The sequence below is a fragment of the Symphalangus syndactylus genome, chromosome 9, assembly GCF_028878055.3.
Source record: "Symphalangus syndactylus isolate Jambi chromosome 9, NHGRI_mSymSyn1-v2.1_pri, whole genome shotgun sequence".
In the NCBI taxonomy this organism is placed as follows: domain Eukaryota; kingdom Metazoa; phylum Chordata; class Mammalia; order Primates; family Hylobatidae; genus Symphalangus; species Symphalangus syndactylus.
In genome coordinates, this window is record NC_072431.2 from 18518944 (window position 1) to 18531537 (window position 12594).

Consider the following 12594-nt stretch of genomic DNA (forward strand, 5'->3'; position numbering starts at 1 on the left):
CCACATGCATTTGAAAAGACTGTGTATTCTTTTGTTGTTAGATGGGCATTCGATAGATGTCTGTTAGATCTGGTTGCATTGTAGTATTGTTTAGGTCTTCTATTTTCACTTCTGTCTAGTTCTATTCATTATTGAAAGTAGAGTGTTGACTCAAATTATCATTGTTGAATTGTGTGTATATTCCTTCAGTTCTGTTCAGTTTCTGCTTTGGGGGTTGGGAGTTCTGCTGTTAAGTGCATATATGTTCACAATTGTTATATCTTCTTAAAAGATTAACCCTTTAACCATTATAAAATGCCCTTCTTCTTCTCTAGCAATAATTTTTTTATTTTTTTTATTTTTTTTGAGACAGTCTAGCTCTGTTACCCAGGCTGGAGTGCAGTGGTGCGATCTTGACTCACTGCAACCTCCGCCTCCCGGGTTCAAGCGATTCTCCTGCTTCAGCCTCCCTGGTAGCTGGGACTATAGGCACCCACCACCACGCCCAGCTAGTAGAGACAGGGTTTCACCACGTTGGCCAGGATGGTCTCTATCTCTTAACCTCATGATCCGGCCACCTCGGCCTCCCAAAGTGCTGGGATTGTAGGCGTGAGCCACTGTGCCCAGCCTAATTTTGATCATTTTTATTAGCATTAGAAAGTAAATAATTTTCAGACTTTGTTAGCATGCCTTATGGGAAGGAAATTGAGAGAGAATACTTTGGCTCCTAATATGTTGCAAAATCTTGAGTTGATTCATGTTTGCTTTTGTTGTGTTTTTTTTTGTTTGCTTTGTTATTATTCTCATTTTCTTTTTTCTCTTAGAACATTGTGTTTTTGAAACATTAATTTTAGGAAATTTAGAAGTAATTATAGCAGCCTATTTCTTTCCCTCATTATTATTTATTTATTTTTTTTAGTGACAAGGTCTCGCTTTGTTGCCTAGACAGGAGTGCATTGGCTCAATCATAGCACACTGCAACTTAACTTAAATTCCTAGGCTCAAGGAATTCCCCCACCTTAGTCTCCAGAGTTGCTGGGACTACAGGCACATGCCACCATGCTTGGCTGATTTTTTAATTTTGTAGAAATGAAATCTCAATGTGATGCCCAGGCTGGTCTCAAACTCCTGGCCTCAAACAACCCTCCCACTTAGCCTCCTAAAGTACTGGGATTACAGATGTCAACCACCTTACCCAGCCCAAGCCTGTTTTATTCTAATTTCATAATTCTTTAAACTACTGTGGGAAAACTAGAACACCTTTCCTCTTTATTTCAGTTGTATGTGTTTTTACTTTGATATTTGATAAACTATATTTAACTAGTATTTGATGACTATTATTATTCTTATAGGCAGATAATAGATAAATATTTAGTATTCTTTTTTTACAGATGTATTACATTGGAGGCTGAATAGATCTAGGGTTACCTGTTGTTTAAATCCTGACTCTACTTATTATGAGCTAAGTTTCTTAGACTCTCTGTACCTAAATTTTCTCATCTGTAAAATGGAGATAATAATGGTACTAATTTCATAGTATTGCTATGTAGATTATAGGAATTAGTTTCTGTGGAGTGCTGAGAATAGTGTGCATTGTTTAGAAAACATTCACTTTGTGTTACACATTATTATTTTGTCTAGTTCTATGAAAAGTCACATAGGTAGTAAGTGTTACAGACAGGAGTGAAATCTGGGTATTCTAATTCCAGTCAAGAGGAGGCAGTTCTATTTTGCCTGTCAGTAGGTTATGCAGTCTTTTCCAAGGTAAAAATTTCCATATTATATGAACTGAATATAATAAAGTAAAAATAATTAATTTTGTTAGTAATAAAACACATTTGAGTACATATTGTTTGCTCAGCATTGTGCCAATTTTTAGAAATCCTGAGGTAGACACAGCTTCTATTCTAAAGATGCTAGACTAGTCCTGGAAGAAAGACAATAAGACATTTGAAACATTGTTCTTTCCATAAAAGAGAAATGTACAGAATCCAAGGGAATAGAGAGGAAAGGCATATATCTCTTTCCTTTTGGAATGGCAGAACAAAAAAACAGTCTTGGAAAATTACATAGATAAGACATCACTAAAGAGTTACTATGCCAGGTGTTGTGGCTCACACCTGTAATCCCAACACTTTGAGACCAAGACAGGAGGATTGCTTCAGCCCCGTAGTTTGAGACCAGCCTGGGCAACATAACAAGACCCCATCTCTACAAAAGTTAGCTAGGTGTGGTGGGGAGACCTGGGTCCCAGGTACTTTTGGAGGCTGAGGTGGGAGTGCTTGAACTCAAGAGGTTGAGGCTGCAGTGAGTTGTAATCATGCCACTGCACTCTAGCCTGGGTGATAGAGTGAGACCCTGTCTCCCCCCAGAAATTATAATGAATATTCATAGGATATGATAATACCTGAAAGAGTTTAAAGTGCTATCTATATGTTGTTACTGTATTTTGAAATCTTATGTTGAGCCTTAGTGCATTCTAAGAAATTAATTGATGTTTACCTTTAACTTGAGTTTATTTACAATGAATAGTTTCTTTATTTCCGTTCAAAAATCTTTTATTTTTTCAGTTGCCTTTTAAAATTACATTTTGAGGCTGGACACAGTGGCTCACGCCTGTAATCCCAGCACTTTGGGAGACTGAGGTGGGCAGATCACTTGAGGTCGGGCTGGCCAACATAGTGAAACCCCATCTCTACTGAAAATATAAAAATTAGCCGGGTGTGATAGTGGGCACCTGTAATCCCAGCTACTCGGGAGTCTGAGGCAGGAGAATCTCTTGAACCCTGGAGGTGGAGGTTGCAGTGAGCCGAGATTGTACCACTACACTACAGCCTGGGCCACAGAGCAGGACACCATCTCAAAAAAATAAAACAGAAACAAAAAATTCTATTTTGTATTGTAAGAGAAGTAATGTGCTTTTTGTAAACAATTTGGAATAGTAAGAAGTACATAATGTAGAATTTCTCCACTCTTTTTCACCAGCATTCTCACTTACCCTGAAAATGAACTAAGCAACAATAAAACTAGTCATGCTCCCTAGAGGTAATGCTGCCTAGTTGTTCTTCATATGCATAAATACATATACATTTATGCATTCTGTGCATAAATACATATACATATGCATAAGTACGTGCACGCATATCTCAAGTCTACTTGTTTATTTTTATTAAAATGCTGTAAGCTTTAGCCAAAATGAATTATTTTTCTGGATACTATCATACCTCACGTTTTTCTTTTTTTTTTTTTCGTTAATAGGTTTTTATTGGTAGCACTTAAAAATGGTATCTTAAATATATTTTGTTAACAAAATATATTATTACAATTAATTTCCCCGTGTCATTTTATTTCTTAAAATGTGATTACAAGGAAATTTAAAATCACATATGTAGCTAATATTTGTGGCTTGCATTATATTTCTAGGAGACAGCACTGATTTAGACAGATTGCTGGTTATGCATTTGTTAATCTCTTCCAAGAAGGACCCAGAAACTACAGTTCTCCAATCTGGATCTCATAGATTATGAGAGAACCAGGCCACTTTGACTTTTTTTTTTTTTGAAGCTTCATAGTAAATTAAAAAAAAATTTTTTTATTATACTTTAAGTTCTAGGATACACGTGCCCAACATGCAGGTTTGTTGCATATGTATACATGCATACCTCACGTTTTTCTTGCTCCATGTATTTTTTATGCCTTGAATGCCCTTCCCATTCAACTCCACCACTTTATGTCTAGTGTTCTTCCTGTCCTTAAAAATCTTTTCAGATATTATGTACTCTGTCAGGCCTTTTTTCTTTCCCCAACTTTGTGCTTTATTGGGCTTTGAAAGTACTCTTGTGTTTCGAAAGTGCCATATATTTTGACACCTCACTTTTAGTACTAACACCTTCTACTGTTCATATAGTTATTCATTTAATTTTGCATGCCCTGCTCTTACTGACAGTTTCTTTAGAGCAGTACTGTCTGTGTTTGAGCTTTTTAATCCCTAAGTACCTATTTACAAAGCCTATTGTTAGATACCTATTTTTAGAATAAATATATTTCAGACATTATAAATTCTTCTTTTTTTTTTTTCCCCAAGGTGAAGTCTCACTCTGTCTTCCCAGGCTAGAGTGCAGTGGCACCATCTTGGCTCACTGTAGCCTCCACCTCCTGGGTTCAAGTGATTCTCGTGCCTCAGCCTCCCAAGTAGCTGGGATTACAGGCACACGCCACCACACCTAGCTGATTTATGTATTTTTAGTAGAGATGAGCTTTCACTGTGTTGGCCAGACTGGTTTCGAACTCCTGACCTCAGGTATCTGTCCACCTCAGCCTCCCAAAGTTGGGATTACAGGCGTGAGCCACAGTGCCTGGCCTTCAGACATCATAAATTATTATTCTGATTTTAAACTGTCTTGGGGAGAAGTTAGGAAAGCTGTAGCTGTGAATTGAAAATAGAACTTAACTTCTTTTTTTGGTATGATGGTATGATTAATGATTTTGAATAAGTTTTTCTGAGCCATTGTTTTCTTGATCAGTTTTTAAAATTAAAACTAAAATTGGCAAAGACTAAAGTTTTAAGAACAAGGATATAGACATAGAAATATATATTGTAAATATTTTAATAGAATAGAATTTTAGGAGCAATTCTTTGACTTTGAAGGAAACTTGTCACTGAATATTTGCTAACTTGATTTAACATACATGTAAATAATCAGTAATTTTTTTTATTTTTCAGAGAATGCAGAATCTATTGATCTTAAACAGTTTTTCGACCAACATTTTTCACATATATACTATGTGTTCTTTGAAAATTTTGTGACTATTGAAGCTAGTCTTAAACAGAAAGGTAAGATGCTAACATATATCTTGGCTTATGTTAATATTTCTAATAATTGTCATAAACATAACTTAAAGGCTCTTGGACATATTGTTTCACTTATTTTTGTCGGACAGCTTTTTGCTTTCCCTCTCACCCTACTATCATAGGTTTAGTGATCTGTATTTTAAAGACAACTGATGGGTTAGTATTACTATCCTTATTACTTTACAATGGCTTTGAAGATTTGCTTTTTCACTGGTCAGGTTGATTTGTTCCCTCATTCTGCCTTCTTTGGTTTTGCCCTAGGAGCATATGTCACATTTGAGCAGTCATTTTCATATTTTCATTTTCAGAGCTTATTTGAAATTCTTTGTAATATGTCATGATTTGTTTCTAGACATAAATATGTAGAACCTAAATTTAATTACAGTACTCAAAAGAGTAAAGAGAGTGACTGTGATATTGTCTACACAATGAGTGGAATATGCTTTAAACATTTTACTACATAATTGCTGGGAAAAAAAAACCTTCATTCTTGAAATATTTTAAGTTCATTAAGTGATTGTTAACAATGAGGACAAAATGATATGTTTTAAATGTTTTCTTATAAAAATGTTTTAGGTCACAAGTCTCAAAGAGAGGAATTGGATGCTATACTTTTTATTTTTGAGGTAAGTGCTTCTGAATCTAACTTTTCCCTTTTTCAGAAATAATTTTTGGAACATACAAAGGAATATATTTAAATTATAAAACATGTAATGAAACACTCTGAATTTGCCAGCCTTTCTAAGAACTAAATCTAAATTTTTTAAATATGCCTGACTGAATCCTATACTTTTGAGGTACAATGTATTACTTTTTGGTACAGATATAACTATGTTTTTATACATTTGACGCCACAAAATTGGTATGATATTCAGTGTGTTTGCAAACAATGAAAATTTTAATTTGTCGAAGGTTTACTGAAATGGAAAATTTGTTTTTGTTTTAACTCCAAAACATTCTTACTTAAGAAGGTATATTCCTGTAACTTTTATGTGCCTAAGGGATTTATTGTTTCTTGGTTCACTGCTTTTCATTGCAAACTTGTTTAAAATAGTCTTAAATATTTTAAAAATTGTCATTTTACATTAGATAGAAATGGGGCACGTCTTTATAAAGTCAGGAAACATAGCTCATAGGTAAATGAACAAAATTTTGATGCTCTGCTAATTTTTTTTTTAATTTTTAGCACACTTAAACATTAAGACCCTTTTACCCCCCTTTTAAAATAACTCCTTGCTCTTTTTTGTCTTTCAAAGTAAACAGATAAACAGTCATAGGAGTATTCTGATCTTCACTGAGAATTTCGAGACCTGTAGAAAGCCAGGAGTATGCATAGAAAATAATTTGGAAATCAGTTTCTGAAGATTGAGCTATTCTGTCTGGTGCTAATTAAAGATAATTCACTCTTGGCTATATATGGTGGTTCAAAGTAATCCCTGCACTTTTGGGGGCTGAGGTGGGAGGTTCATTTGAGCTCAGGAGTTAGAGACCAGCCTGGGCAACACCGCAAGACCTAGTCTCTACTAAAAATCAAAAAAGTTAGCCATGCATGGTGGTGGCAGGTGCTTGTAGTGCTGGTGACTCAGGATTCTGAGGTGGGAGGATCCCTTGAACCCAGGAGGTCAGAACTATAGTGTGCTCTGATTGTGCCACTGCACTCTTGGGCAAGAGAGTGAGGCTCTGTCTCAAAAATAATAATAATAATTCACTCTTTAGTATTTTGATGTAATTTAGAAGAATTTGAACAACCTCATTTATATGTCTCTTAGCTGTTGATTTGGTTACAGGGGGAAAAAAAAGAATTTTTTTTTAAGAGTTCCAAACAGCAGTAATGCTGATGTTAGTATCTGTTCTGCAGTTAATTTTCATTAGTCGTGACCCCTGAGGAATTTGATTATATTACTTCCTGAAGTGTTTGCATGAACTGTTCACCAGGGGAATATTGAAACATAGATGCCTTGAGAAAGAATAAAAATATCCACAGAGAAAGCCAGCTAATGATTCTTGGAAAGTATTCCTTCAAATGTTTATGCTTGCGTTAGATTCAGAAAACTGAGATGATTGATTAGTTTAGAAGCCCTTTTGGAGTATTCCTTATATGTAAAAATAACTATTTTTCTATATGTAATATGTACTGATTATTTTCTGTTCTTTACATAGAAATGTTTGTCTTTAATGGATCACTAAATTTTATTAGAAAAAAGGTCTGAGATACCAGGTTTTCATCTTTTGAAAAAAATCATTTGATTTTTGTGCTGACGTTCTTCTACTTATAGTAGGAGACCTCCACCTTTAGAAACTAATGATGAAAAAGAAATCATAAATAAAATTATTTCCTTCTTCTGGAATAAAAACCATCATTATGTAATGTTGATAATATGGTAGAGGATTTATATTCTGTGCAGTTTAGGGCACATGTAATTTCTTTAATCTTTTATTTACCATATAAAAAGATATAAGGGGCTAAATCGAAAGTATAATTATTAGTCATAATTTAGAAATGCTTTCAAATAGTTTACAAATTTGTCTTTTCAACTTTTCTATAAGTTTATCTCTTTCTATCCAAAAAAAATATAATTATGCAGTTGTTGGCCAGCTATGGGAGACATAGGGAGGACAAAGGTAAAAGTTTATGTGTCTCATGTGGGACCAGCATTTATCTGTGTAGAACTTTAAAATTTCTTTATCATCCTTTCATATGGGGTTTACTAAAGAAGATGATATCAACGAGAAGACAAGGAAGTATAAAATATGCATGTCATCGTTTGATCAGTAATATTATCAAGGCAGAGGTTTTGGAAATAGGTGTATTGAATTTGGAACCTCTGTTCTTTCACTTTCTAGTTTTGTAACCTAAGCGCACTACTTAAAATGAGATAAACCCTCCTTTTGGAATGATTGCAAGGATTAATGCAAGGTATATTAATTAATATATCATATATAATAAAGTGCCTAGTGTTTGGCCCTTATAAGCATTCATTTAATGGTGTTCGAAATAATAGTAAGAACAGCAATAACAACAAACACACAAAAATGTCATTCAGCAAGTGGATGAGTATTGAGAGCCCTGTTTAGCAGTAAGGTAGCTCTTGATTAAGAATAATCCACACAGGTATAATATTAAGGGAAATAAAAGGCCGAATTTTGAACGTATTTGTGTAAAGATTTTATTACCAAGTAATTGAAACCTAAATATATTAGCTTAACTATAGGGCTCTTAAAATTTTAAATCCTGCTCTCTGTCTGGGTGCAGTGGCTCATGCTTGTAATCCTAGCACTTTTGAAGGTCAAGGCAAGAGGATTGTAAATACTCCATCTCCACAAAAATAATAAAAAAAAATTTAGCTGGGCATGGTGGCACATACTTGTAGTCCTATTTGGGAGGCTGAGACGAGTGGATCACTTGAACCCATGAGTTTGTGGCTGCGGTGAATTATGATCACACCACTGCATTCCAGCCAGGGTGACAGGGTGAAACCCCCACCTCTTAAAAAAAAATTTGCGGCCGGGCGCGGTGGCTCAAGCCTGTAATCCCAGCACTTTGGGAGGTCGAGGCGGGCGGATCACGAGGTCAGGAGATCGAGACCATCCTGGCTAACACGGTGAAACCCCGTCTCTACTAAAAATACAAAAAATTAGCCGGGCGCGGTGGCGGGCGCCTGTAGTCCCAGCTACTCGGGAGGCTGAGGCAGGAGAATGGCGTGAACCCGGGAGGCGGAGCTTGCAGTGAGCTGAGATCGCGCCATTGCACTCCAGCCTGGGGGACAGAGCAAGACTCCGTCCCAAAAAAAAAAAAAAAAAAAATTGCTCTCATACCTATATCCATCATAGTATCTAAGTACCTCTAGTTTCACATGATTAACTCAGTATAAATATTTGATGGGGTTCTCATGAAATCAAAATATTTTCTCTAGGATTGTCAAGGTAGGAGAAAGAACCATTAGAAGAAAGAGAAAATGTCACAAATATTAATATCTGAAAGAACTGAAACTCATCAGTGATATCCACAATATAGAAATTCTAGGAATTGCTAGACCTAGTGGTGTGTGCCTGTATTCCCACCTTCTTGGGAGGCTGAGGCAGGAGGATCGCTTGAGTCTGGGAGTTCAAGGCTGTGATGCACTATGATCATGCTTCTGAATAGCCAGTGCACTCCAGCCTGTGCAACATAGCAAGACTCTGTCTCTAAAGGGGGAAAAAAAGAAAATCTAGAAATAGTAAATAAGCATTTTAAATATATTAAAATTAGCATTTAATCATTAGGAAAACATATACCTTCTATATTATTGTAAAAGATGTGTTTTGTTAATTTCTTGTTCCAAGTACTGGTTAGTGTTGCTTGTTGTTTTTTGAGGCTTTCAAATAGTGATCAACATGCCAGTGCTAAAATAATGTCAGTACTATCAGATTAGCTCAGGGACTATTTTGTAGTTTTTTGTTTGTTTGTTTGTTTTGTTTTGTTTCGAGACGGAGTTTTGCTCTTATTGCCCAGGCTGGAGGGCAGTGGCGTGATCTCGGCTCACGGTAACCTCTGCCTCTTGGGTTCAAGCAATTCTCCTGCCTCAGCTTCCTGAGTAGCTGGGATTACAAGCACCTGCCACCACACCTGGCTAATTTTTGTATTTTTTAGTAGAGGCAGTTTCACCATGTTGGCCAGGCAGGTCTCGAACTCCTGACCTCAGGTGATCCACCCATCTCAGCCTCCCAAAGCGCTGGGATTACAGGTGTGAGCCACTGTGCCCGGCCTATTTTGTATTTGTTATATTTAGTGAGCCCTTTAATTTTTCACATTTTGCAGGATGTGAACTCATTACTTGGTTTTATTCTTTTCTTTTTTTCTCTTTATATTGATTTTTAGAAAATTTTACAACTTCTTCCAGAAAGAGTTCATCAGAGATGGCAGTTTCATAGTATTGGTAAGTAATTCAAATATGTATTTCATGTTTGAAACAAAGGATAATAATATGACAAATGTTCTTTAATGGGTTGTTAGTTGAAATGAATTAATAGGTGATGCTTTAGTAAAAAGAAAACAAAGAATACAAGAACAGATTGACTGGGAATATAAGAAAAATTATAGATGAAGGATTTGCAGTCAAAATGCCATAGGAAATTTTTGGATCCACTGCTTCCTTTATTCTGATACATTAACAATGATGATAAAACGATAAAACAAAAAAGCAAGATTAGCATCAAGACAAATATCTCTGTGAATCAGAAATGGAAGAAAAATGCAAAGTGCCAAATAGAATGGACATTTGTGTTGTTTCTAGTTTATTTACTTATTGTTTGCTAGTTCTGTTTGTTTTATTGTATATTCCTTTGGATTTTCTACTGTAGGGTTATATCGTCTGTGAATGAGTACAGTTACTTTTTTTTTTAATCAGATGCCTTTAATTTCTTTTCTTTCTTTTCTGTTTATTGTGCCTCCAGTACAATATTGAATAAAAGTGGCAAGAAAGAGCAGACATTCTTGCATTATTCCTGATTTCAGGGAGAAAGATAATGGTCAGTCTTCACCATTATATGTGATTTTAACTGTAGTGTTTTTGTAGATGCCTTTTATCCAGCTGAAGAAGTTCTGTTTCTAGTTTGAGAGTTTTTAATCATAAACGTGCATTGTAGTTTGCCAAATGCTTTTTCTCTATCTATTGATGCGATCATTATCAGTATCATTGGTGCTTTTGTCATTTATTCTATTAATATTATGTATTTTACTAATTGATTTTCAAGTGTTAAACCAACTTTCCATACCTGAGGTAAATCCTACTTACTTACTATTTATAGTCCTTTTTATTTGTTGCTTACTTCAGTTTGCCTCTCTGTTTATGAGGAGTATTGTACTGTAGTTTATTTTGTCAATCTTTATTTGGCTTTACTATTAAGATAGCTATAGAAGTTTAGAAGTGGTCCCTCTTCTGTTTTCTGAAAGAGTTTGTGAATGAGTGGTAGGTAACATTTTCTTCTTTAAATAGTTGATAAAATTCAAAAGTGGGACCATTTGTACTTGGACTTTTCTTTGTGATATTTGTAATTATTACTTCGATTTCTTTACTTGTTATAGGTTTATTCAGATTTTATATATCTCTTTGAGTCAGTTTGGTAATTTGTTTCTTTCTAGGAACAAATTTGTTAGTAGAAAGTTGTTCAAGTTATTCCTTATAGTAATCCTTTTAATTCCTATAGGGTCAATACTGATGTCCCGTTTCATTCTTTTTTTTTAATATTACATAAACTTTTTATTTATTCTTTAATGGTTTCAACTTTATTTTTAGATTCAGGGGATACATATGTGGGTTTGTTACATGTGTATATCTCATTATGCTGAGGTTTAGGGTATGATTGATCCTGTCACCCAGGTGGTGAGCATAGTACCTAATAGTTTGTTTTTCAACCCTTGTCCCTCTAGTACTTCCCAATGTCTGTTGTTGCCATTTTTACGTCCATGAGTACCCAGTGTTTAGCTCCTACTTACAAGTGAGAGTATATGATATTTGATTTTCTGTTCCCATGTTAATTTGCTTTAGAATAATAGCCTCCAGCTGTATCCATGTTGCTAAATGTTGCTACAGAGGACATGATTTCATTCTTTTTAATGGCTATATCTGCTTTCATCCTTGATTTTGGTAATTTATGTCTTCTCTCCTATTTTATTGGTCAGTCTAGCTATTTGTCATATTTGTCGATCTTTTCAAAGAACAAACTTTTGATATCATTGATTTTCTTTATACTTTTTCTGCTTTCTATTTTCTTGTTTTCCATTCTAGTCTTTGATATTTTATTTTATGTGTGTGTGTGTGTGTATATATGTATGTATGTATGTATGTGTGTATGTATTTATTTATTTATTTTTTGAGATGGAGGTTCGCCCTTGTTGCCCAGGCTGGAGTACAATGGCACGATCTCAGCTCACCATAACCTCTGCCTCCCAGATTCAAGCGATCCTCCTGCCTCAGCCTCCTGAGCAGCTGGGATTACAGGCATGCACCACCACACCCGGCTGATTTTGTATTTTTAGTAGAGATGGGGTTTCTGCATGTTGGTCAGGCTGGTCATGAACTCCCGACCTCAGGTGATCCGCCCACCTCTGCCTCCCAAAGTGCTGGGATTAAAGACGTGAGCCACTGTGCCCAACCTATTTATTTTTTGTAGTACTGTATTTTTTTTTTTAAGAGACAGGATCTTATTCAGTCACCCAGGCTGAAATGCAGTGCCACGATTGATCATGGTTCACTGAAGCCTTGAAATGGGCTTAAGCCATCCCCCAACTCAGCCTCTTAAGTAGCTGGGACCACAGATGTACACCACCAGGCCCAGCTCACTTTTTAAAATTATTTTTTGTAGAGACGGGGTCTTGCTTTGTTGCCCAGGCTGGTCTCAAACCTCTGGCTTCAAGCCATCCTCCTACCCCAACCTCCCAAAGTGCTGGGATTACAGGTGTGAGCCATCATACTCAACCTCTTTTATATTTTATAAAACATTCTGTGGCAGGCATGATGCACCATGCCTGTCATCTCAGCACTTGGCAGAGGCTGAAAGAGGATGATCACTTGAGGCCAGGAGTTTGAGCCCAGCTTGAGCAACATAGTGAGACTCTGTCTTTAAAGACAAAAAAAAAATTTTTTTAAGTTAGCCTCACTTGTTGGTATGTGCCTGTAGTCCCTGCTACTCAAGAGGCTGAAGCAGGAGGATCACTTAAGTCCAGAAATTCAAGGGTGCAGTAAGCTGTGATCACACTGCTACACTCCAGTTGAGGGTGACAG

General features: G+C 35.9%; 1 protein-coding gene across 8 annotated transcripts in view; it reads left to right on the top strand.

Annotated features, from left to right (window-relative positions):
- RALGAPA1 (Ral GTPase activating protein catalytic subunit alpha 1) overlaps positions 1-12594 on the top strand; it is a 278214-nt gene that overhangs the window by 32171 nt on the left and 233449 nt on the right. For all 8 annotated transcript variants that reach the window (XM_063645883.1, XM_055291510.2, XM_063645884.1 and 5 more), the window contains exons 2-4: positions 4703-4813; positions 5408-5457; positions 9690-9747. In XM_063645883.1, the coding sequence (XP_063501953.1) occupies positions 4703-4813; positions 5408-5457; positions 9690-9747 (219 nt within the window). The remainder of the gene's footprint in view (positions 1-4702; positions 4814-5407; positions 5458-9689; positions 9748-12594) is intronic.